At 40.5% G+C, this 26,875-nt stretch overlaps 1 protein-coding gene across 3 annotated transcripts in view; it reads left to right on the forward strand.

Annotated features, from left to right (window-relative positions):
• Positions 1-25,783, forward strand: part of LOC114144365 (nuclear receptor coactivator 3-like) — a 72,205-nt gene extending 46,422 nt beyond the window's left edge. The window contains exons 4-23 of one of the 3 annotated variants that reach the window (XM_028017105.1): positions 1,696-1,856; positions 4,711-4,811; positions 5,307-5,481; positions 9,591-9,773; positions 10,255-10,341; positions 10,444-10,584; positions 11,381-11,528; positions 12,808-13,340; positions 14,542-15,608; positions 15,693-15,825; positions 16,906-17,064; positions 18,054-18,281; positions 18,762-18,867; positions 19,311-19,482; positions 19,789-20,115; positions 20,885-20,983; positions 21,173-21,422; positions 21,602-21,779; positions 22,337-22,529; positions 23,265-25,783. In XM_028017105.1, coding sequence (XP_027872906.1) covers positions 1,696-1,856; positions 4,711-4,811; positions 5,307-5,481; positions 9,591-9,773; positions 10,255-10,341; positions 10,444-10,584; positions 11,381-11,528; positions 12,808-13,340; positions 14,542-15,608; positions 15,693-15,825; positions 16,906-17,064; positions 18,054-18,281; positions 18,762-18,867; positions 19,311-19,482; positions 19,789-20,115; positions 20,885-20,983; positions 21,173-21,422; positions 21,602-21,779; positions 22,337-22,529; positions 23,265-23,276 — 4,453 coding nt within the window. In that variant the 3' untranslated portion in view covers positions 23,277-25,783. The remainder of the gene's footprint in view (positions 1-1,695; positions 1,857-4,710; positions 4,812-5,306; positions 5,482-9,590; positions 9,774-10,254; positions 10,342-10,443; positions 10,585-11,380; positions 11,529-12,807; positions 13,341-14,541; positions 15,609-15,692; positions 15,826-16,905; positions 17,065-18,053; positions 18,282-18,761; positions 18,868-19,310; positions 19,483-19,788; positions 20,116-20,884; positions 20,984-21,172; positions 21,423-21,601; positions 21,780-22,336; positions 22,530-23,264) is intronic. The other 2 variants (XM_028017122.1, XM_028017114.1) reach the window with 2 other exon arrangements.
• Positions 25,784-26,875: the final 1,092 nt, after the last annotated feature.

Genomic DNA, 26,875 nt, shown 5'->3' on the forward strand with positions numbered 1-26,875 from the left:
CTTTTTCCTTTCACAAACATAAAAAATAATACATAAATAAGTTTCTTTTTGAGTATCTTCTCTGTCCTCTCAAACCCCCAGTAGGTCATGGAAGATACAGAGTCTGGTTCTGGTTCTGCCGAAGGTTTCTTCCTGTTAAAGGGAAGTTTTGTCACTTCACTGTCGCTACATGCATGCTTGGTACGACAAATTGATGTAAAGTCAACGACACAATGCAGCTCGTCCAGAAGGAATAAATGCTGCAAGTCAGTGCCTTAATGCAATCTTTCCTAAGATACAAACTTTTTAACTACTTTGAATAAGTAGCTTTTTGTTCTACTTGATAACTAGGATCAATTGCAATGTGTGTTACTTAACGAAGAACCACAAGAAGACATTTGTTGTGAATTGGCGCTACATAGATAAACTGAATTAAAACGAATTGCCTTTCTGTTGGGATGATGTCATGACACTCCAATTTTAGTTTCCTCAGCAACAGAGGAGATGTCTTCAAAAATGAATGGCTTTATCCAGAGTTGCAAGCTGTAATCTGGTTTATTTACTGCTTTTTGAGAAATGGCTTCTTCCTCTCTGAACGGCCTTTCAGTCCGTGTTGGTATAGGACTCATCTCTGGTAGATAATGACACAACCACAGCCAGTTTCCTGACAAGGTCTTTTTCTTCTTCTTTGGGGTTGACATGCACATTTTGAAGCAAAAAGAAGTGATCTCTAAAACATAGAGCCCCTCTCCTCGTGTGTTTATACTTGGGTATTGTTTTAACAGATGGGACGTGGCTTCTGCAGGCGTCTGGAATTTCAACCTGGAGATGACCCAGATTTGTGGAGATCCACAATCATCTTCCCTTTTTTTCTGATTTCATTTGATTTTCTCCTTGATGAGACGAAAAATAAGAAGCATGTTTCAGGTGTCGCCTTGAAATCTTCCCACAGGTGTGCTGCCAATTAACTCAAATGTTGTTATATGAGCCATCAGAAGCATAATGTTTATAATAACTTTGGCTTAAATAATGAAAATCTGATGTAATGTCAGACTGGGAGGGGAACATTATTTATATGTGGTATTAAATCCTAAAAATTCCTACGACTTATAAAATCATCTGCAATTGAGAGCGCCTGGTTAGGTTTGTTTTTGTAAATATTTTTGAGAGTTAAATTTACAAAATTAAGCCACTAATAAACATCAAACCCAGACTGACCAATACAAAATGTTAGAATTTCATAATTTTCTTCTGCCTCTATAATTTCCTCTCTGATTCATTCATTACATTTTCAGGTAATGAATGAATAATTCTGATTTGCTTTTGTTCAGATTATTCTCCAAAGAGCCGTTCAGATTCAATGGCGCCATTTGTTTTCATTTCCTACTTTTAAGATGTTTACCTGTGTTGTTCACACATCATGCCTCAAAAACAGAACAGAAACCTAAAGTTGCTAAAAGAGAAGCTGGTTAGCACTAACCTCTTCTCTTTTTGTGGATGCTACAAAAATGGAAATAATCACGTCAACACCATCTCCCATCTATAACTTAGAGCTTTTTTTCAATACAGGATAGATTTACTGACTTTTGCATTCTGCTCTACTGTATTTTGAAGCAATCAGCTAATGCTTTCAGAATTATGAGGTGCACTGAAAATAATAGAAAAATGTAGCAATGGTTTAGTTTGGCTCCAAACTCTGTAACTTGTCTCCTGCAGGTGTGAGAGGAAGCGTCGGGAGCAGGAGAGCAAGTACATCGAGGAGCTGGCCGAGCTGATCTCGGCCAACCTCAGCGACATCGACAGCTTCAACGTCAAACCGGACAAATGTGCCATCCTCAAAGAGACGGTGCGCCAGATCCGCCAGATCAAGGAGCAAGGTGAGCGTACGCCCACGTCTGGGATCATAAAGGCCGCACAAACACACACTCCTCTGAGCCCAGATTCAAGGACAAATCACCCATTCATCTCTCACAAATTTCACAGCTTTTACTGTTTTGGGTGGCGTTTGTGTGCATGTATGATCATGAACAGCTGTGTGCTGGCCTCGCCAGGGTCTGCCTAATTGGATGTTTGCAGGTAGACACATGGCTCTCTGTTCTTCAGATCGGCCAGGTAATCAGCTCTGCTACAGCTGCTGTTCTCTCAGTTTCTGATCTGGTATGTTTCTGCTGTTTCCTGCAGCAGCCACATGGAAAAGCTGCCGGCTTCGACGTTTGCTTTGCAGATGCTCCATTAGGGAACAGATCAACACCATACACACCTCTTTACAACCACAAAGTTCAACATATTTTGTTTGAGTTTTATGTGACCAGGAAAATTGTGAAAAGAAAATTATACCATTAATTATGATTAGGCAATTATTGAAATAACCGTCAACTAGTTTAGTAATCCATTAATCATTAATTAAACAAAAACTGTATAAAAATTATATAAATGTTGGTGCGTGCTGTGGTGGCGCAGGGGGTTAGCACGCCCCAGGTTTGGAGGCCTTAGTCTTCGACGCGGACGTTGCGGGTTCGACTCCTGGTCCCGACGACCTTTACCACATGTCTTCCCCCCTCTCCTCACCCTCCTTCCTGTCTGCCTACTGTCGAAAAAATACGAGCCACTAGCGCCGCAAAAACTCTTTGGAGAAAAAAAATAAAAATTATATAAATGTTGCATTAAGATAAAAACACATTTGTCTTTAAGTATTTTTTAGGTAAAACTCCACAAGTTGTATAATTTTAACTTCACTTGGTTCAGATTTATAAAATGCTTTTTGCATTTTACGCAATAAAATGCTTAGATTCTTATTCAAAACATTTGATTGATTATTTATTTACACGTTTTAATATACTTCTAATATTATACATATAAGAAATACCTCTGAGGTTAAATGACAAATCTGTAGCTTGTGCAATTTTCTTATCCAATTAATCGTCAGAATAATCGAGGGATTAATTGATTACTAAAATAATTGTTAGTTGCAGCCCTAAAACTAAGGCCCTCTCTACACTGATGCCCCTAAATTTACACAGCTCAGGTGGAAGAATCAGCAAACCAAACACATTTCAGTCATCTACTCCACAAATCTTTATGAAACTTTTAAACAAAATCTATGTTTGAACTCTGCAAGCATGTGATGGAAGATGCTCTGATAACCACATTGACATACAAATCGTTATTTCTGGGTAAAAATGTGACCCTGAACTCACCATCCAGTGCTATAGGAATGTTTTTCTCAGAGTTGATAGGTCTATGGATGGAGGTAAATGTAGGGCAGGGGAAACCTGTGCGAGGCTGCAAGCAGCTTGAGATGGCTGCAAAGGTTCACTCTCCACCACAACAGGGACCCTAAACATACATTCAGAGCTGCAATTAAATGGTTTAGAAAGTCAGTCACACAGTTTTAGAATATCAGTCGCTCTTTGTCCACTAAGATTTGTTCTATTTTGTAAAGAAAAATGGGTAAAACCTTCAGTTTCTGGATGCAGAAAAAGCAATAAAGGGTCTTTAAAGTGGGGCTGACTAGACTTTTAAGATTTTTTGTTGCAAAAACACAACTCTGCATTAGTGTCTCTCATCAAATACCATTAGAAAATACACCAAAATCTCTTATTACAGTGTGACAAAATGTGCAGAAGTCCCAGGACTGTGAATATTTTTACGTGACTCTGGATTGGAGCACGTGTGATATTTCCTTTGCACTCAGGCTGAACTGCTTTGAGACAGCTCTGCTGATTTTTCTTGTTTCTATTGGGGCTCAGTCAGTCAGTGTCTTCAACCTCAACAGGAAGGGGAAGAGGCAACGGCCAGCCCTGACTGGCTGCTGACAGGTTGCCGTGGTTACAGGAAGTGATGACAGACATGACACGGGCGTTGAGGCTCGTCTGGCCACTCGATACCTGTTCGTTTCCCCTCCGCGTGCCCTCAGTTGCTCAGTCTTCCTGTTTCTCTGAACTCCATCAGTTCTTCTCTGGTTTCCTGAAATCGTGTCTCGTCTGTTTAACTGCACGACGAGGCTCGCTCAGAGCATTTATCTCCCATGTTTCTTGTTTTTTTCCCCCTCGTCTCTCTGCTCATCTTCCTGAACTTCAGTAGTTGTTTGTGGTAGTGTCCTCTTTTTTACCCCCTTTGTGTGGATTTCTGTGCCTCTTGGGAGCTAATCAGACAGAATAATTCCTGTAGTCAAGCAGCCGCTGCCTCGCTCACACTCCAAAAGCCCACATTTACACAACAACCTAACCACTATTAGTTTTTCCCAGCATCGCCCCAGACCTCTCTTTATTCCTTCCTTTTTTTGTCTTTATATGTCCCCCCTGGATGCCCCTGTCTCCCTCCTTCTCTTGGTCCCAGCTCCATTAATTCAGGTGCCTCAGCTCCTGCCCCTGCACCATTATGGCTTCTTCCACAGCTCCTCTGGCTCTCTCCCACTCCCTCTCTCTCAGACAATCCCTCACAGTCTGACACTGAATATAAAGCATGAGGACAGCAGCTACCTGCTCCACATGCTCCTCTGACGGGCTCCCTGCAGAAACCTGCCTCTGTCTGTCTCCCTCCTCACCTGTAGTTTTAACCCCCATCTGCCTCCCCCTCCTCCCTGCCTTAAAAAAAAAAGAAAGAAATTGGAAACTGTGGAAGCACTGCCCCCTGCTGGTTTATCTAGGTAGTAAAATGCTAAAGTTTTGGCTTTTTCAGGCGTTTTCTTTTTCTGTTTTTAAAGACATTCCTCTGCTTTCTTTCCCACAGGAAAAGCTTCATCCAACGATGACGACGTCCAGAAATCAGACGTGTCGTCAACCGGTCAGGGGGTCATTGACAAGGACCACCTTGGGCCGCTTCTACTGCAGGTGAGTCCGAATTTGATCGAATGTGCTTCTGTTTTTATCTGTTGGTGATGATAATGGTTGATCTTCTGTCTCTACGCCAGCAGACTCTGTTTGGCTTGGGCATTTATCATATCGTTTATCATTTATCGTGATTCATTTCGTATCATGATAGGAGTTTTGATTTATCATTGTCACTATAAATTCTAATTAATGATGTTTAATCCCCCGGAAAAACTGTCTGAGATTGTTTGTTTTATTATTTTCCGCACAGTTTGTTCGTTTAGAGTATCAACAAATATCAATAAATTTGGAAATATGATTAAATGCAGTTACTGTTATTTTACTGGTGTCTCAAAGTCATTACAAATGGAAATGTTTTTTCCATGCATTGCCATTTATACGGTTACCTAAAAAAGACATTTTAAAGATTTCTTATCCTCACTTTTATCATTGTCACAATAGTACCACAAAATATTGCGATAAAAATGTTTTGTGGTACGTATCGCACGATTCTAGGCTCTGGACGGCTTTCTGTTTGTGGTGAACCGGGAGGGCAGCATCGTGTTCGTGTCCGACAACGTCACCCAGTACCTACAGTACAAGCAGGAAGAGCTCATCAACACCAGCGTGTACAACATCCTGCATGAGGAGGACCGCGAGGAATTTCACAAGAACCTGCCCAGGACCAACAGTGAGCAAACACACACACACAGTATCTGAATATGGAAGAATGTAATTCTGAATGCTTGGAAAATGTGTGTGGTGTACCACAGGGGTGTGTGTTTGAATCAATTTTTTTTCAGAATTTTTAGCAACTTTAACATCTAAAAAATCGAAATTAATAGTTTCTGGGTAACGTGAAGCAAAACATCTGACAAAATTGAAGACTTTTATGTAGAAAGTACCTAAAACATAATTCCTGAGTGTGACAATCAATATCAAAATTTGCTGGAAAACGTTCAAAATTTTATATTGAGAAGAAAAATAATAATTTCCTCACGTTCTTTTCTTTGGTGTAGCCATATATTCAAATTATTTTGTAGAGGTTTGGGTAAACACTTACTACTGTACTTGTTGCAAAAAGAGCCGAAAGAATTATACATAGTTAGATTTGAGAATGTCAACCAAAATCTAATCTGGGTTTGTATGAAAGGTGTGAAATTGTGGAACATTTTAAAGAAATTCTGGAATTGGCTCAGATTAAAGTTATTATTGGAGATAATCTGGGTGTTTGAAATAGGATTAAATCAGTCCGAGTGTCCTACTCAGTTTTACAGATGTAAATATATTGAATACTGGTGGCTGATTTGTTGTTTTATTTCACCTTCAATAAATCAAACGCTTCGCTGCTTACATTTTATTCTTACTCAGAAGTTAAAACCAGATGACATGTTCCAAGTCGATAAAACTTTGTGAGCAAATTACATGAAAATTCACGCTTCTCAGCTCCTCTTTCTAATGAGGAGCTCCTGGGAAGCCCGAGAGCTGTTCATACACACATACACACCTGACAAAACATACACTCGCTACGCGGATGCTCCCACCTACTCTTTGCTAATCAGGCAGAGCGTAGCGCAGCTGTCTGTCAAGCTCAGTGGTCCAGACAGCGTAAAACAGGCCAGGCTTTATTCAGATCCCACTGCTACCACATAAGGGCTGAGTAACGCGCCTCCTCGCTCCCCTCTGCTTAATTCAGCATGTGTTTCACCATGATTTGCTCCTTAATATTGTACTTGAGTAAATTCACTTATTTACACCCCCTCATTATTCTCTGTATTGACGTGTAAATGACAGTGATGCATTTTTTAGGGAGCAGCATGAGCGTGTAAGCCCATAAGTATGTGCGCTATTTATAATGGCGATTAATTATGGATGTGTGTGTGCTTGGCTGACCCCGCTTCTCGATTAGCTCTGCAGTAACGTTCTCGAGCAGAAGTCGGCTCATCGACTTGGCCGCCTGCTTCCCTCTGCGCCCCGTCATTCATTCTCTCGCTTTTCCCTCTCTAACCATCCCTCTTTATGCACTTTTCCTCTCGCCGTCCCTGGTGCCTTCCTCAGCTCGCTCCTTCTCAGCCTCATCCATACTTAATATGGCTGCTTACTAAGATGAATATTGTGGCTATCTGTTTCTCAGGCTGCCTCCCTCTCTGCCGCTCCCACCCCTCTTTTTCTCTCTCTCTCTTTCTCCCTGTGTCTGCATTATCTTTTTGGCCCATGAATGAAATGCCTTCTCTGTGCACATTCCTGTGGGATGAACACATAGCACAGTGGTTACAGCTATACAAACAAACTAAAACACAGATTGATGGTGAGACATAGTTAGATGTTGTGTTTTTGCAGTTCGAAAGGTATGTGCTCCATTACTGCTTGCTTTTTGTTTTTTGTCAACGTTACACGTTTCAGATCTAACTAATTTTATTACACCGCAAAAACACAAAATCTTAGACTATTTTCATTCCAGTTTCTAGTGCAGATATCTCGGTATATTTGAAATAAGGTAAGGTAAGGTAAGGTAATTTTATTTATATGGCACATTTTCAGCAACAAGTCAATACAAAGTGCTTTACAGGAATTAAAATAAAACAAAATAACAAACCAAAAGAAAGAGTAAAGTGAAAAAAAATAATCTAATGTTGATCTAAAGTATGTAAACTAGGTGCTCCTGTTCAGGGTTGCTAAATAAGTATACTGTAAGTAAGTAAGTAAGTATTCTCTGGACCTCTTAATTATTCTCTAAATTTGTAAAAGTAATGAGTACTCCACAGTTTCTAAGTAATAATAAAAACTAAATGTTCCTGTCCTTTAAGAATAAGACAAAACTAACTTACAAGTAACTTTTAAGCAAGATTCCTTAATTAATTCCTTAATATTGATGCAAAAACTACTAGTTCCAGTGGCAGATTATTTCACTTACATACATTTTTCCCCACATTATGCTATGCACATTGTACAGTACTTTTTAAAATCAATAATAGTGAAATATTTGCTTAACTCCTATATATTACTGAAAGGTCACTTTTAAGTAATTGTGTCTTATTTCAAGTGTACTAAGATATTTCCACTAGAAACTATACAAGAAATACTCTGTGAGATATTGTTTTTGCTCTACACCTGCCAAACAGAAACCTTTTGCCAGCTGATTTACTCTCCAGACAAAAAAAACCCAAACATCTTGAATGTTTTTATACTTCCATTTGGGTCTCAACTGCTTCTAAAAACAAGCCAAGTGTTTAAAAGAAAAACTGTCCAGTCATTTTTTGGCAATAGTGTGTTTTGGTGCTGGAAAATGAGCCTCTTCAAAAACCTCCAGATTATTAAGTCGCATTCAACAGGCTCTGTGCCGTTACCTAGCAACCTCATCCAAGCCCAGCCCGTCACCTAGCAACCCAAGCGGAACTCCAGCACATTTGATGATCTAGTTTTACTCCCTGTAAGGTCTGAATAGTGGCGGCTGAAAAAGAAAAGTGTTTTGTTGTTGACTCACCATCTGGAAACCATGTCTGTCAAGTTCGACGAGTGTGCACTTTGAAGTCAGACGCTTGACATTTTACTCTCGACGCGCGTCAGACGTGTCAAAATCGCTCTAGGCGGAAGTTAAGAGCAAACTCCTTGGCATAAGTTTCCTTCAAACTCTTCCACGGTCTCCTGCTTATATCGTCCACATAAATACATTTATAAAGTTTATTTAACGTGACTCAATGTTTTTGCTGGATAGCTCAAAAGCGGGGAAATATTTTCAAATGGTAAAAATTATAACTAACTCGACAGTCCAACGTCCTCGCTTATCCTCTTCCAAGCATGATTCTTTCCATTCCTGTCTCTGTAGTCACAACTTTATTTGCCTTAGATTATAGGACAAGAGCAAACAGTGACAATTAGTTTATCCTCTATAGTTGTTGTTGTTGTTTTTTTCTCGAGATCACGTTGGAAAATGCACCACTACCCCACGTAGCAGAGTCACGCTGATTGGTCGACCCTCTGTGTCGAGCGGCGAAAGTTCAGATTTTCCAACTCCAGCGCTGGACGTGTTGGTTGCATCAAAGGCTAAAAACGCTCGAAACACTCACAACAATTCAAATCGTGCTGTGCTCGACGCTCTAAACATGTTTGGTGTGAACGCACCATAAACGTTGAGTTGGGGGCGTGTCCTGGAGCAGCTTATTTGGATTTAAAGTGACAAGAGGCTCCAAAACAGCTCATTCTGACAGAACTGACCAGATTTAAATTTCATTATCCAAGAATAATTTTTGTGCAAAAAAATTTACAAAAGTTAGGTCTTTTCTAAATCCCAAATCTTACTTACAGAGTAAGTAAGAGTCCTGTTCATAAAACCTTTAACGGTTTAGTCACTGCTAAAGGACATTTTTCTGTCGCTCTCTAAAGTTTGCCTCCTTTTCCTTCTCTCTGTGAAGGTGACCCCATCCAAAAGCATCTGTGTGCATGGGGTTGGGTGCTGTGATGAGTAGTCAGGACCTAAATGAGGATAGATGGTTGCATGTCCCCGGCCTCGGCGGCTGCAGAGCCACTGAGAGAAAGAAATATTGGAAATCGACGCCTTGGCTACATTAATCCCATGGTCCATTTAGCCAGCGGGAGAGGCTTTAGCTTCTCAGTTTTAGAGACACAATGCTTGTTTGTGGTGGTGTTTGTTTGTTTTGCTTTGTTTGTACGATTGGATGTGAGCCATTGGTGATATTTAATTAAAGGCAGTCGGTTTACAGCTCCTGTGGTTTTCAGTCCCAGAGGCTTTAGGTTTATTCCTCTTAAGTAACCGTTTCTTGGTTTGCTTTGTATTTTTAGTAAATGGCGTGTCGTGGGGGAATGAGGCGACTCGACAGAAGAGTCACACTTTCACCTGCCGGATGCTGGTCAAATTTGGCCACGCCCACGGCCCAATGGAGGAGGGGCCAGGAGGACCGCGCTACGAGACAATGCAGTGTTTTGCTCTCACACAGCCCAAAGCCATGATCGAAGAGGGAGAAGGTAGGTGGAGGGACCAGTGATGGACCAGTGATGGCCAAAAAATGGGCGACTAGATCCAGAAATGTGTTCCTGCATGTGTGTGACATTGTCTTTCCTTTTAACAACTCTCACAACACATTAAAATACTCTACAACACACTTAGTTGGAAGCCTCACATTGAATACATTTGAAATAAATTTTCAAAATCTACTGGATTATTGTTTAAAATAAAATATTTAATTAAAGATTTACATATAATGTACTTCTTGGTTGGTGAGCAGTGTAGCGATCTAGCACATCTAAATGTCACGCTGCAATGCGTCTATATAGCAAAACTTACCTAATATTCTTTAAAGCAAAAAATAAAATGAGATCAGAAAAAAGATAAATAGAATCATTAGAAACACTTAATGGCATATTTTTGGGATTTAAATTAAAAACCAGTATAACTTGTTCCAGCATTTGTCTGTTAACTCCGTCTCTGCTCTCCTTTCCTCTGCAGACCTTCAGTCATGTATGATCTGCGTGGCCCGTCGGGTCACAGCCGTGGAGCGGACCGAGAGTTTCAACACCCGACATGAGCTGTCAGGTCAGGAGCTGGACTCTGACTGAGTGGCGTCCAAAAGCACGCTGTGTTGACTCGGTCATGAGTGGGTTTGACCCGTCCTCCCTCTGTCCTGTCGTGTCTCAGGTAAACTGATTCAGATCGACCAGAGCTCCCTGCGAGCGTCCATGCGTCCAGGCTGGGAAGATTTGTTGCGGCGCTGCATCCAGATGTTCCTTCAGCACAGCGACGGGCAGCCGTGGTCGCACAAGCGGCACTATCACGAGGGTGGGTTCAGACCTGGAACCTCACAGCTGCTGTCAACAACTACAGCGCTTTTTATTTTAATAATTAGAAAACTGGAGGTGCGAGCAAAGAGATAACTGGATTAAGCAGCAACACTGTTTGATTCAAAAGTTGTTTTTGTGGCTTCATTCAGACAAAGCTGAGGGTGAACAAAAACTTCAGCAGACAACAGGAAGGCTGAAGAAAATGTATGTTTTTTTCACCTTTTAGGTTTTTCTCCTCCATCTCATGGAATAAGTTGCATCTAACTGAGGTCTCACTAACTTTACCATTTCTTGATCACAAATTTAAATAATAATCACTGGATTATTATTTATTACAAAGTGAGTTTTAGAGGATCTGTGTGCAGTGGTGGTTTAATAGCACCAAAAAAGCTTTAAAAATAACCAATATTGTAACCTTTTGCTACTATAAAATATTGTATTCACCCATGAATCACAGGAAAACATAAGGGATAAGTCTTACTTGGAAAACAGTTGTGAACTCATAACCAGGTGGATGGTAGGTACTTTTTCTGACTGTTGTAATATTTTTACTCTGCAGCTTTTAAAATATCTGGAAGGAAGCATAAACATAGCAAAAAATATTAAACATCAGCAAACCAATCCCTGACTATAAGTAAAGCCTTGTAATATTCACATAAGATAAGCTTTACGCAGAACAGACGGCATTGTTAATGTGACCTGGTAGCCTCTATGTGTGGAGTGTTTACTGATTAGAAAAAGACTTGCTTTTTTTCCCAGCAATGAATAAAATTTGAGGGATTATTTGTGCGCAGCTTTTCTCCAGGGTCATGCCGAGACACCCCTGTACCGCTTCTCCCTGTCTGACGGCACCCCAGTAACAGCCCAGACCAAGAGCAAGCTGTACCGACACCCCATGAGTAACGAGCCGCAAGGATTCATCTCCACTCACCTGCTGCAGAGGTCAGAAACTCTGCAATCAAACATATAGCACACATATAGCTCTGGAAAAAAGTAAGAGACCACTTAAAATTATCCATTTCTCTGATTTTGCTCTATATGTTTGAGTAAAATGAACATTGTTCTTTTATTCTATGAACTACTGAAAATCCAAGAAACATTTTGTATTTATTTGCAGAAAAGGAGGTCTGAAGCACCTCAAGTTTCAGACTTCAAGTAATGCAAAGAAAACAAGTTCATATTGATTTAGAAACAACAATACTAAGGTTTTGACTCAGGAAAAGTTCAGGAATTAATATTTGGTGGAATAACCAGGAGGTTTTTATGGAGTGCAGTGGTGTCTTTATTTTAACCAGAGCTGTACAGAGTACTTCCAGAGTGGGTTAGTAAATAGTTATATTTACTCAGTTACATTGAATATATTTTTGGACGAAATGTACTTGTAGGAGTTTGTTTACTATGCTAGACTTTTTACTTTGACTTGAGTAATTTTAATATGAAGTGTCGCTATTGTTACTTGAGTGAAGTTTCTGGATTCTCCTCCCACTTAACTTCACTTCCTGATGAACAAGCTCGTTTTAACCAAAAAATTCACCAGACACAGACGCACACCTGCAGATTTTGTTAGTTTCATAGATTTTATATTGAAAAAAATTTATTTAGAAAAATATTTCGTCTGCCTGATTTTTGTTACAAGACAACAAGACATTTCAACTTCAAATACGGGGGAAATGTCTTGTGCCACGTTGGTGAAAGATGTAAAAAATAAACTGCAATAAACCTTCTTTCAAATTGCTCAGAAAGTGCAATCAGGAATATTAAATATAATTTAAAAATAAATAAGAAAGCATGATGTGGCTCAGAGCACCAATCATAGAATTAGACTGTTAAGATAAATGTTTGAATGTGACTTGTTGGTAACACTTTAATTGAAGGGGTGTGAATGTTTGTGATTGTTTTTATCATGAAGTCTCATTCAGTAAATATTGACACTTTTAATGCAAGTTTTAAAACAAATTTGTCATTATTTAATGAACAATTCAAAGTTGACACTTTTCATGCAGCTTCTAATGCAACTTTACATTAAAAGTGTCAGAATTTACAGAATCACACTTCATGGTAACATCATAAACATTCATGTTCATGTAATGTCAGTCTTATTCACACTACCTCAAATAAATGTTACCGAATAGTTTTGTAATACTTGGTGCTCCACCCAAAGCTTCAATATTTTCATGGTTTTCCCATTTATCCAAACGTTTTTGTTGTTTTATTAACGTAGGGAACCCAATGGTTACCGCTCGGCACCAGGCGGCAACATGATGCCCAACAACATGAGGCATCAAGGGATGGGTAACGCCAACATGAACCCCCAGATGAACGTGAATGCAGGCGGCGGGATGGGGATGGGAGGAATGGGGGGCATGAACCGGGGCTTCGGCATGAGCGAGCAGAGCCACATGGGCCACATGGGTCCGATGGGAGGCGGCTCTGTGTACGGAGGGAACGGCGGAGGAGGAAGTGGTGGCGGAGGCCTGGGCAGCCGCATGATGCAGATGAATCAGATGAACCAGATGAATCAGGTGGGGCACATGAATCAGATGAGTCAGATGGGTCCCATGAATCACCCCGGGCCGGGCATGCAGCAGCACCCGCAGCAGCAGCCCCCGTTCCAGAGCGCCGGAGGCTTCGGGCTCAGTGGGATGAACAGTCCGTCAGGGAGCCCCAGGATGGGCGGCCCCCAGCCAGGACTGCTGATGTCCCCCCGGAACCGGGGAAGCCCAAAGATGGGGGCCAACCAGTTCTCACCTGGAGGTAGGATTTTTTGTTTTTACTGATTTGAATTGTATCTCTTTAGTTTGGACTGGAAATAAAATAAGAATCAGACAGAAACTCACTTTTTTTATCTAACCTTCCAAACATTTTCTTCTCCACACCTGTAAGGATTTACACTGATGATGATTAAAAATGACATTGCTCCATCACTCCTCTAAGTGAAACATTTTAACTTATAATATGGGAAAATGTCTGGTTCACTTATAACTAGAACTTTTTCATTAATATTAAGGGTTAATTGTTGACTCAAAATGATTTGGGACTGGAAGTACAATAAGATACAAGCAAAAGTTAACCTTTTTTACACTGATTTTCATGCATCACCCGGATCCTGGAGGATTTTTTATATAAATTATACTCTTCAAATACTAATGACAAGTAACAAATAACCTATCACTTTACACTGAATTTTAAAATTATCATAATTTACCAAAAACCTGAAATTTGAATACATTAAATTTGAAAAAGAGACATTTTCACTGCAAAATCAAAATTTTACCAAGTATTATTGGTGCATTTTCTAATGCAAATGTCGTGTTACACTGGAAATACCACAAAACTAATTACAAGTAACATTTTAGCAAGAAACAGGAGCTTGTTTTAAGTCAATAATTTCTTGATATTGATGAAAACGTATAGTTATAAGTGAAATAATTTCCCAGCATAACAAGACATATTTCCCATATCCTCAACTTTCAAAAAGTCTTTTTTTGCTTTTGCCGAAATCCCTTTAGGCAAAAAAAATCACTTAGGCAATTATTTTAGGAATGTGACAATATTATAAGTTAAAGTGTGAGGAAAACGAACAATAAAATGATAAACTAATAACATTGATTCATTTATAGTAGTGGTAAAATTTGTAATCAGAATTAAAATTATTCAGAAAGCTAAACATTGGCTTGCAGTTGATATTGAAAACCCTTAACACACCCGTTCGAGGCTTTGTGTCATCAGCATTACAAATTTATCAGTTTACAACATTAAATATTAAATATTATTAAGAAACTAAAATAAACACCACTAGTCTTGAAAGTGAACCGCGGGGAACCTCATAAACAACCTCCAAACAAATTATTTTGGTAATTTAACCATGTTTAAATTTCACTAGAAACAGTTTTACCATGATTAAACATGATTTGTTTTCTTTGATAGTGCACTAACCCACATCTCTCTGCTGCAGGAATGCACTCTCCTATGAGCGGCCTCGGCGGTGGAGGAGCAGCCGGAGGCAACACCTGCACCTTCTCCAGCAGCTCTCTGAACGCTCTCCAAGCCATCAGCGAGGGAGTCGGGAGCTCGCTCCCCTCCACTCTGACGTCCCCCTCAGCAGCCCACAAACCAGACAGCTCTCCCAGCATCCATTCCTCCTCCCAGCCCAGTCATCAAGCTAAACCAGGACAAGATGGCTCCAAAAGTCCGGCTGGGGGCTTGGGGCCTGGACCCGGAGACCACCACCTCCCGGTGCACCACCACCATCATCAGCATCCTCAGGCGGAGAGTTCTGCAGAGCGACCGGACAGCCAGGCAGCTACAGCAGCTAAAGAGTGTGGAGAAGCAAGCGGCGAGGCGGGGATGGCGGGCGCAGACCCCCCTCGGAGGCTGCCGGACAGCAAAGGACACAAGAAGTTGCTGCAGCTGTTGACTTCCCCAACCGAGGAGCTGGGGATCAGTGGAAGCGGACCTACGGGGCCCGCTGGACCTCCTCCACCAAACAGCAGCGGCGCTTCAGCGGGGTCAGACAGCAAAGAAGCCACTGGCGGGATGACCAGCCCTTCCTCCACAGGGGTCTCCTCCTCCTCAGCCAGCGGCGGCGCGGGGCTGGCGCCCGGCCAGGGCGGCGCATCGGCCTCAGCTCACTATACCGGGTCGCTGCAGGAGAAGCACAAAATTCTCCACAAGCTTCTTCAGAACGGCAACACTCCGGATGAAGTCGCTAAGATCACAGCAGAGGCGACGGGGAAAGTGACGCTCGGAGGCCAGGAGGGTGGCGAAGGTGCAGCTGGAAGCTCGGCGGCCGGGTCGGGCCCTGGGTTGATCGCGGACCCCAAACAGGAGCAGCACAGCCCGAAGAAGGAGAAGACCCACGCTCTCCTCCACTATCTCCTCAACAAGGACGACTCCAAAGAACAAACAGACGTGAAGCCCAAACTTGAAGATCTAGAAGGGAAATGTCTTCCTGGAGCCGGCGGCGGCGGCCCTGCGGCGGAGCATGCTGAGAGCAAGATCAAATCAGAACCTCCTGATGATGTAAGAGCATATTTCTATTAAATGATAGTGACTTTTATAGATATTTACAAAAATACAAACAACTGCTCTATTTTTAAAATTTAGTTGCACAACCTGGAGTCTATTCTGGGTGATCTCAGGGGTTCAAGCTCCGACTTTTACCCTGATCAGACTGGAGGTGCCGGGGCAAACAACACAGGAAACAAACCACAGGGGTGCCTTGATGACGGCCTGCAGGGTAAGCGGTTCAAGCACTAAATAACTATGAGAAGTGACAGTTTCAGACAGGGTGGGTGTTGTAACATCACATGTGATGATATCAAAACAAAATGCCACTGAAACTGCATCTGGCACCATCAGAGGCTGTCTTTTTGGATCGCTTTCTTCCTAAAGCAAATGTCATGTCTTTTTCAGTTGTGTCTTTTTGAAACTGGTACTTTTATACCAATAAACTGAAAAAACAGACTTAACATAAATTGAAAGAGACAACCAGCCCTGTTCTCTGGTTTATAATGGGTCCTACTGGAATACAGCATTTTAGTCTGAGAAAAATGTTGTTTGTTTATATGTAATGTTGAAATGGTGTTTTAAAATTGCATTGCTGCTTGGTTCACAGTACAGAAAATTCATTATATCTTCCTTATCTGTATAAATAAGTGTGTGTAAATGCAGTAGTGTTAAAATGAGAGTGAGTGCATGTCACTATCTACGCCATAAGTATTCATATCCAATTTTTTGCCATGTTATAACAAAAAATCCCAATACATTTTATTGGAATTTTATTGATTCAAATCACAATCAGTTGTGTTAATCACACAACAGTGGATGAAAAATGACACATTTTGTCAGTCTTTTATTTATAAAAGTCTCAAAAAGTGAGGCTTCAAATAAATCTCCAAATGTATTGAGGTTGTCATGCCACAGCATAATGCTGCCACCACCGCGTAGTGGGGATGATGTGTTCAGGGTCAGGTGTATTAGTTGTAAATCCTGTTTTAGTTAGCTCAGTTATTTTCATTCAGTTAATTTTATATGATTTCATTCTAGTGGGGTTAAAATCCACATTTTAAGACTTTTTCTAATTTCTAACAACATTCGAAAGCTGTTTATTATTCACCTTCTACTTCACAATTATGTATTACTTTTCTAGTTTATCTTCTATAAAAACAATAGAAAAGACCAAAGTATTTGGTATTAAGGTGAATAAAATTGCAAGGATTAGTAATTGTTTTGCAAGATGTTGTATGTATGTAATATTTAAGCAAGGTTCAGTTTTTCTGAAAAGGTTTTTTTCTCTTTTTTTGCTTGCCCTGTCCAGGGAGTCCAGTAATGGGTCCAGGACCTCGAGGGCCCTTCCAGAGGACCATGTCCTTGGATGGGAAGCCACTGGGCGGGCCTGGAGGGGCTGTAAGACGTCCGATGCTCATCAAGCAGGAGAACATGATGGGCAGCCCAGACAGCTTCCCAGGAAACATGGGTGTGTGTCTCAGCATATTTCCTCTCTATTGTTTTTTTGCCTCTCTCTCACTGGTATCTGCTCTCAGATTCAATTAATTGCGTTACACTTTCTTGTAAACAATCACACACACACACACACACACACAGTCTTTTATTAATAAAAATCTGAAAAAGTGTGGGTTCAAATAGATCTCCAAGCATTTTGGGATAAGTCGTAGCTCAACATGATATTGGAACTCCAAATCCAACTACAGTTGGACTTACATTTTAGCAACCAAGACCAGAAAACCGATCGAAAATTCCAACTAGGGATGCAAAAACGATTTATTGTTGTAATTTGATTGCCAACTAGCAGAGGGCAGCGCTGGTCATTCTGGTCAGCGCAACCAGTTGATACAGAAATAAAGATGGCGGGGCCTTACTAGAGCAGGAAATTGCCGAGCTGCATAACTTCAAGCAGCATCAACTTTTCAGACATAAGTTAGGCGAGGATGTGATGGCAAAAAAACAGAATAGTAGAGAAAACTTGTTATGTGGTGAAAAAGAAACATGTTGCCAATAAGCAAGGTTGATTGTGAGTTAAATAATGCGCTTCATGGAGTGAAGTTTTAACATTTTGTCAACAGCAACCATAGGTGGTACTTCTGTTCATGGGGAATTAAGTGTATCACATATTTTATTCTTTTAATTTTTTTTTTTCCTTCTATTCAGCAACTTTCTGTTTTGTTCTATTTTATAAATGAGTTTAATAATGCGAAAAAACCACAATTTTCCATTTATTCAGTCAGTATTTAATACAACTGACATGAAATAATGAATTTGTATTTTTTTATGGAATTATGGTCGGCCCTCTAGACACAAGAGAAAACTCAGGTTTTTAAGAAATGGACGCTTGTCAATTAATCATTAGTCAATGGATAAGATCAGTCAACTTTAGATTAACTCTTTAATCGATAACTTGCAATCCTAATTCCAACTAATGCTCTTCTGTCATTTGTGCATATCCAGGGCCAATGAATAGAGGCGCAGGCCCCCAGAGGTCTCCCATGGGGGGTTCTGGGGACTGGAAGCCTCGTTCCAGCATCAGCCCTGTGAGTTCAGCAGGACATCCATCCATGATGCGCCCAGGCATGGAGTACAACAATGGGAAGAGCGTGATGTCAGGACCCATGGTCAGCCGCTCCAACAGCGTGCCGGGCAACAGGTCGATGCTGCAGCAGCAGCTCATGGATATGGGTACGCTGCTCAAACTGTTGCCTTGTGGTGATGTTAAGTAAAAAACTGAGAATATGGGAGAGATTCAAAGCTGCAGAGAAACAACTTGGTATCCAACCCAGTGGATCAGTGGTAAAGATGCATTTCTGGGTACTGAAATAAGAAGTTTCAGTACCCAGAAATGAGTACTGAAACAAAACCTTCAAAGAAACCTTCAAAGTTTATTTCATATTGGTCAGAAACTGTTTCCACAGGTTAAAGGTGAACGATAGAGTAGGACAATTAACGATAACAGAAGGTGAAATTGTATTTCTAATTGATGCACAGGCTCCAATAATCCATTTATGAATCATTTAGTATATCATGGTTTAAAACGCCTACAGTTTTCTCTTTATTCTTGCAATTTTTTTTGCAGAAATTGGACTTTCGTTGCAGAATACCTACTAAAACCTCTGTTTCTTGTTCACTATTAACTTCTTTTGTCTTTCTTTACTGGTTTAGGAGGTTCTTCTGATATGGGCATGGGTATGAGTCCCTTCAGCCAGCAGGGCCAGCCCAGCCAGTCCCCATCCTGGCATGAACCCATGATGAACATGGAGGGAAACAGGTGGGTGGAGCTGCATTGCTCATGATAATTTCTTAAATTGGAAATACGAAAATAAATTTGCTTAATGGAAACACGGCCATTTTGAAAACTAGGATGAGGTGGTTTATTAGCTGTATCAAAATTTGTGTATTTCGCCAAACTGCAACTTTTTTCGCTTTGACAACTGGATGTTACTACTGGCGGAAATGACAAAGAAAATGACAAGAAGTGGTAGGAAGATGCTGATGCGACATGTTTGAGCAAACTTATTCACATGTGACTTTAATTGTGTTTCTAATTTAATGGAAACACAGCAGTTACAAAATAATTTTTTTAAACTTTAGCACACTATTTAAAAAAAAATTTTGCACACATTTGTAATGTTTTAATGGAAGCTATAGTTTATATCTAACCGACAGACGTGACTCAAACCTTTTTATTTTTTTTCTGTTTGCATGATGCAGACGCCAGTTTGGCAACCCCTTAGATGATCTTCTGGTTCCTCCCACCACCAGTGAGGGTCAGAGCGATGAGAGGGCGCTTCTAGACCAGCTGGATTCGCTGCTGAACAACACCGACGGCATCGCTCTGGAGGAGATAGACCGAGCTCTTGGTATCCCAGACCTTGTCAGCCAGGTAAGATGTCAGAAAGAGCCACACTGCAGCGTAGTGCTCCCTGAAAGTGCTGCAACGCGAGGAAAAGATTATTTGTCATAGTGTGAGTCGCGACAGACCATCATATTAATTTTTGCATTGGATATTTCAGTCATGACTCAGTGTGTCTAGGCTGTCGTCTCACTGAAGGGAGATAGATGAGCCTTAAGGAGTCCGTCTGTGCTGCTTAGAAAAAGGCAATTACTGAGCCGACCAGGCGGAGATGAATCAATTAAACTGAGAAGTTTGACAAACTTGTCTTTGTCCTCCTTGTCTTGTGTGCTGCAGACCCAGGGAGCAGAGCAGCAGCTGGAGCATTTTGGAGGACAGGACCCATCCATGCTGCTTGACCAAAAGCCTCTGTATGGAGCAGGCTATCCCGGACCCCCTGCTATGCCGATGCAGTCTGGCTACGGAGGGAACCCCATGCAGGGGCAGGGCCAGCAGGCCGGGTTTGGACCCATGCTCTCACCGATGGGCCAAGGCGGGAGCTTTCCCGGTATGGGTGGGATGGGCGGCATGGGGCATCCTCGAGCCAACATGATGCGACCCAGGATGATGAACGCCAACAAGCCCATGAGGTTGCAGCTGCAGCAGCGGCTCCAGGGACAGCAGGTAGGACGCAACGCTGAACATACGCAACAATCAGTTACAGCTTTGGGAGATTTCGGTATAAGTTTTTTTAAATTTTATTTTATTTATTGACTCTTTGAGACGTACCGTCTCATTTTCAAGGGGCTCGTTACAAAATAATGATACAAAAAAAACAATAATAGCTTTAAGGTGAAATCCCCAATGAACAATTTCTTTCCTAATTCTGGGTGTAAACAAAAAATAACTGATCAGTAAGTCTCAGGCTATGTTGTAAACTAAATAGGATTAAGTTTTGTTTTAAAAATAGTGGAAAATTAAAATATGTATATTTAAAAGAAATTCGGTGTCAGTCAGTCTAGAAAATGGTGCAGTTAATTTAGAATATTATTCAGGTTTGAATAAATAGGAAGAAGGAAAGTAGAGCTTGAGAGATTTTCATCTATTCATCCATCTGTTTGTCTTTTCATCCATCCATGGTTTTATTTTCAAACAATAGATTAAATTTATTATTTTACAGGCTTTGCTGATAATTTTTTTGTTAAACTTTTTTCATGATTAAATCAGCAGACGTATTTTTAAATTATCCAATGTACATGGTTATGCATTCAATTTTTGTTTAGTTTTTTTGTATTTAGTTGTACCTGCAACTATCCTGTCCCTGTAATCTATTACTTGATTTTAGAGAAAAATATCTTTTACATTAGTCTTTTGGACTAATTAATTGCCAGAAAGTTTAAATATTTCTGTATGTTATTTTCTAATGTTTATTTATTTATTTATTTTTGTCAAGTTTATGAATCAGACACGGCAGGGCATGGCGATGAAGATGGAGAACCCAGGAGGGAACCCTGGCATGAGGCCTGGCATGCAGCCTGGCATGGGAGGACAGGTAGATTATTGAAATTACTTTTGGAATATCGCAAAATAAAGTCTATTTATGGTAATTTTACCAATAAATAGGATAAATATGATTTCCATACGACAAATGTCTCCTTCAAATGATTCAAATCTTCTAAAATGTGTGTAAAACATAACCAAAACATCAGAGTAGACACAATATTACATCTGCTTTGTGCAGCAGGGCTTCCTAAATGCTCAGATGATGGTTCAGCGTAACAGAGACGTTGTCAACTTGCACATGAGGAGGCAGCGCATGATGATGCTGATGCAGCAGCAACAGCAGCAGGCAGCAGCAGCCGCTGCAGCAGCTGCAGGGGGGTTCAGTCCGCCTCCTAACGTCACGGCTCCAGGGGGCATGGACAACCCCATGGGGGGGCCAAACATGGGCCAGCCGGGACCGCAGCAGTTTGGCTACGGTGGGAGCTATGGTGAGTTTAGTGAATGCTGCTGCTCTCTTGTGGTGGATCTAAGATGTGCAGCAAACTTTTGGTAAAGTTAATTATTCACAGAGGACCTAACGAGGTTAAATGTTATCTTTGGTGTCTGATGTTTGATATTTTCAGTGTGTAGAAGGAGCGAGCTGAAGGTTTAGGGTTTTTTTCAACAGGCGTGACCCAGCAAGGTGACCCCTCTTTTGGCCCATCAGGTGGAAGTCCGCCCAATGCCATGATGCCAGGCCGCATGGGGCCTCAAAACCCCATGATGCAACAGCACTCACAGGGGGGGCCTATGTACCCAGGAGCTGATATGAAAGGCTGGTCACAGGGCGGCATGGGACGCAACAGGTACGACGCCATCACTTATCCTGATGATTTTCACTGGATAGTCCTGTAGACTTGGTTTGATTGGGGACCAAAACTGCAACGTTTGTTACATTTTCAGCTGGTGCAGCTTACTTTCCCACTGCACTGTGTCAATCAAACCAAACCCTTTGGAAAAACCTGGTTAGCCACTCATCTGTGTACTAAAAACCACAGAAGAAATGAGAGCAACTTCCTCCTTCACAAAATGTACACGTAAAGCAAGTAGCATCAGATTTGATCAATTGTAGGATTTCTCTCGTGTCTGGCAGAAAACCATAAGCCATTTCTCCCTCTATCGGCAGACTCAAGCATTTGCTTTGCTTGTATTTACCCAGAATGCCCTTTGTTTCCTGCTTTTGGAGTGGTCTCTGGAGTTCATTGAGACCTAGGCTTGTAGGTGGATCAGACTGAGCATCTCCCCAATCAAACTGAACTTTCTAGACAAACGAACTGTAGTTTTACTAAAGCGGACTAAACAGAGCTGGTGTGAATGCACCCCTACTTAAATCCTGTCTGTATAAAAAAATTTTTATCTCCAGTTCATACCCTCAGCAGCAGTTTGGGCCGCAGGCATCGCTTGGTCAGCAGCAGTTCGGACAGCAGGGAAATCCCGGGCAATACGGAGGCATGATGATGAACGGCGGCATGCCGGCCAGCGGAGGAGGCGGTCACATGGGACAGATGGGGATGAACCCAATGGTGATGGGGCGCATGCCTATGGGGCCTGATCAGGTATGTGCAAAGAGTGGGAGTCTCAATACTGAAAGAACATTAATTGTTTATTCTGAGGATGGTTTACACATCTGAATGCATCTCAGAAGGATATCAACAAGAGGAGTGCCACAGGGATCTATTGTTGTCCCTCTGCTTTTCAAAATTAAAATATGCGAATAATACATTTTAAATTAAAATCAGTTTTAGCTTCACATACACTAAAAGTGGCTAGAAAAAAACCCATCCTGGCTGGATAATATAATGATATTAACAAGCACTTTTCTGTTGTCACACAGGAGCAAATAAATAAATAATATTTGTACTGTCGGTCTAATTCTGTTGCGAAACTCCAGTGCAATTATTGCATGAAAAAACTGCTAAAACCTGCATTTGTTGTTACATTTTTATCTAAAAACATTAGTTGGTTCGCTATGATTTTCAGCCAAAGTGTTTGACAGTTACTTGTGGTTCTGGAGATCCTTGTTATTGATAGTAAAAAATGTCTTCTTGGTCTCAATCTTTCTTAACAAAGGGATCCATTTTATAAGCTTAGATAAAAATATTTTGTTTGTTTTTTTTGTTCAAATATCTAATTTCTGTCTCCTTTTTTTGCTACATCTCAGCATGACAATCATTTTTCTTCAGATACAGGAATCAATAATCTTTGCTGCTTTACGATGAACTCTGCATGTTTTTATTGGTGGGTTTCTCTTTAAATGCTCACACTCTGCTCTCTTCCCCCTGATGATCCAGAAATACTGCTGATGAACGCGCCAGAAGCTTTTGTCTCACTGTGATCTCCACCCAGATTTGGCAGACGGCTTCTGAGCTGCAGTGTGTGTGGAAATAAACCTGGCGTGTTATGATCCTCCGTGTAGCGCCACATTCCCACCAGACGGGGGAGTGAACTTCCCTCTGGAATGATGGCCAGTAATGTCAGTCTCACCGCCGGAGGAAAAACAAGACAGACTGTCACATGAAAACACACAGCCTTCCTAAAAATCTGACAAACTGTTTATCCATCATGCACAGAGAGACGGACATGAATTTAATGTTCCTCCCTTCCTGAGCAGCCAGTGTTCCTCTGTATATCCTTTCATTGGACCAAACGGTGAAGCTACATTATATGGACAAATGTATTTAAACAGCCTCTGTTTTGTCGAATGTATCATGAAGCTATATTCAGATGTAAAAATGTCGATTCTGAACTTTCCATCCGCCATCGCACTGCTGCTCCCGTAGGATCCCTGCAGACACGACCAGCAGCTAAAGAGCCGTCGGGTTGTGGCGCTCACATGAATGTTATTAAGAAGTAGCACATCGTCTCGTCGTCCAGGATGCCGCTGAGTAGGATCGAACTAACCCGTTGGCTCGTTGCACTTTAAGGAAAGCCAACATCAAACAGATTGTGGCAATTTAGAGGCCTTTATTCATGAATTACTAAATAGCCTCAGAAATTTCCTCTTTTTTTTCCATTTACATTCTTTAAGATTGGGTAAACTTTGCAGGTTTTGCTCCTCAGTGGGAACCAGAGAAGAGTTATGTTTATAAGAAGATGAATTAAGATTTTAAAATTGCTCCTAAAAGGGTAACTTTCCTAATGTTTTAGAGATTTTTGAAGTAATCTTTTTGCAATTTAATTATTACTATAAATCGAGATATTCCTTGACAAGTTTAAACCACTTCATGGCAACCATGCCGTTTCCTCCGCAGCTCATACAAAATGTGGATCCATCCTTGAGGTTCCTTCTAGAAATATTAAAAAATTCAAACTGCACATTCATCTAATAAAGATGCACAAAAACCCCAGACTGTTTTACACCTCACCAAGACAAATTAGTGGTGAGCCAGTCAGAAGCTAAAATCTGATCTTTTAAAGTTGTAATGATAAAAAAGAAAGTTCAGAGCTGCAAATCCAGTCCAGGTTGTTACTATAAACTAAGCTAATTATCTTCACAGAAGTTAGATCCACTCGCACTACAAAACAAAGTGCTAGATGATCGTATTGGACTCAAATATCGAGCAATAATCCTTCCTCCCGGTTTCCCTCTGAGGACAACACTGACACATTGTTCACCCAAAGATTGGTACCGCAGTATTTAGCTCGATGTCTTGTTTGGAACATTTTATTCCTCTTCTTTTCTGTAAATATGATCTGTAAATATGCTTCAAATGTACTATATATAAATATATTTATGCTTTTCTAGCTCACATACTGTTTTTTGCACAGATTGTAAGGCTTGATATTTAAAGGTGTAATTTTCTTATTCTGTCATAGGTCAGTTCTTCTTTTCGATACATTAATTGAGAGGAAAACGGCTGTTTTTTGGTAGCAGTACATGTATATTTCTTTGATATACTGCCATTTTCACGCTGTCTGGAAGCACTTTTTTTATTTCTAATCCTTAAATCATGAACCTCTTCCTATTTTCCTAGAATGTAGTCCGAAAGCATACAGGTGCTAGTAGGTTGTTACGCTTTTTTAAATAAGTTATTTTTCTTTTTTAAAAATAAGAATAAAAAAAAAAAGAAATATGTCTATACAGCAAAAGAAGTGACACATGATTGTGTTGTTCTGTGGGCCCAGATCTCTTGCCAGTCAATCCTCTCCTAAGGTGCTTCAAAAATCCGTTTGCAGACATTTGGTAGTTTTAACTCAAATTCAGGCTACAAAAGGAGGAATTTAGATCATAATTTTATCCATAATTCTCTTGTTTTTTTGTCCTGTGGAGGTTTTTGTTGAGAAATCTACCTTTGAATACACGCTCAGTCCAAAGATTTCTGTTTGTCATCCTGCAGTGTATAGAAACAGCTCAGTAGATTGTGTGTGTGTGTTATTTTTACTGTTGCATATAATGTAAGGGGAGCAAAAGTTGGATTCCGTATAAAATACTCTGATCTAGTTGAAATAGAGTAGAGAGGTCGTCCGGTTCTGCTGAGGTGGTATAAATCTTTTTCTTTCTGTGAACCTTACAGCCAGTTGATTTTTATGTGGTGCTTACATTCATCAAGAATGTCCCTTTGAGTTGGAGAAGAGGTTTTATTCATGATTTGTGTTATTTTTATGTCAAAACAACTGGAATTGGCTGGAATTGAGAAAAAATAAATATTAAAAACAGGGAATGTTGCTCTTCTTTTGACGTCGCGGGAGCAAATCTGGAAAACACACGATCATGATCACAGGATGTAAAATACTGTTGGGTTTTGTTTTCTTACCTTGTTTCTTGATGTTAATATTGATGTAAATACAAATTTATATTTAAACATTAAAATGTGTCTGGTGTGATATATATATATTTTTTTTTCCCAAATAACAACACAAAATCTTACCAAATATGTTTGGTCTTGTTCCTACTGCAAATATCTTAGTTCACTTGAAATAAGACAAAATTAACTGACAAGTAACTTTTTAGCAATAAAATAAAAATACAAGCTTGTTGCTTGTTTTAAGTCAGTGATACCTTAATATTCATGAAACGTACTAGGCCCAATAGCAAATTATTTCACCATATTGAGGAATCTTTATTAAGGAATTATTGACTTAAAGGGGACCTACAAGAGAAAAATTCACTTTTTGGATGTTTTTGTCCTTCTGTTTTGGCTTCTAAAAATACCAAAACACTTTTAAAAAAAAACAAAAAAACCTCCTAGCCACTTTTTGGCAAAGAGTTAATGTTTTTTGGTGTCTGGACAATGAGTAATTTCAAGATCCTCCCAATTTTGAAATGGACAACCAACAAGATTGTTGAGTCATTGAATCGTTACCTAGCAACCTGAGTTGCCATATGTTTGATCAGCTGGTTTTATCACTGTAAACATTGTGCAATGGCTGCTGGAAAAGAGAGGAGCTATGTTGTTGATTTTCCATCCAGAAATCCCTTGCTGCATCGCTGTTGGTTGTGCAGGAGGCTCTGCTTCTGCTTTTCAATGTAGTATGGCTGTATGTACAGCAATATAATACGCTTGCAGCTATTTTCACGTGCGAGTGCAAACGTTGAGTTTGTGGGCGTGTTGCCAGCACATTTGGCTTTAAAGTAACAAGAGACCCTAAAGCAGTTCATTCTGAAAGGAGCTCAAAAGAGGCAGAAGTGACCAGTTTTGTCTTAATTAAAGCATACTAAGATATTTGAACTAGAAGCTGGATCAAAAATTGTTGGTAAGATTGTGTGTTTTTACAGTATAGTGCTGGATAAGCCTGTAACTTTTGTAACTATTCCTTTTAGGAGGAAAAAACTGCAAAAAAAAAAAAAAACCTTGGCCAGGATTAAAAGGGACCATGAGTGTGTTTGAGTGGATGAGGGGCTATCAACATGTGAAGGGGATGAGAGTGTGAAAAAAGTCTGAGTCATTGTCCATGTTGTTGT

This window comes from Xiphophorus couchianus, chromosome 1, assembly GCF_001444195.1.
Source record: "Xiphophorus couchianus chromosome 1, X_couchianus-1.0, whole genome shotgun sequence".
NCBI classification, from domain to species: Eukaryota; Metazoa; Chordata; class Actinopteri; order Cyprinodontiformes; family Poeciliidae; genus Xiphophorus; species Xiphophorus couchianus.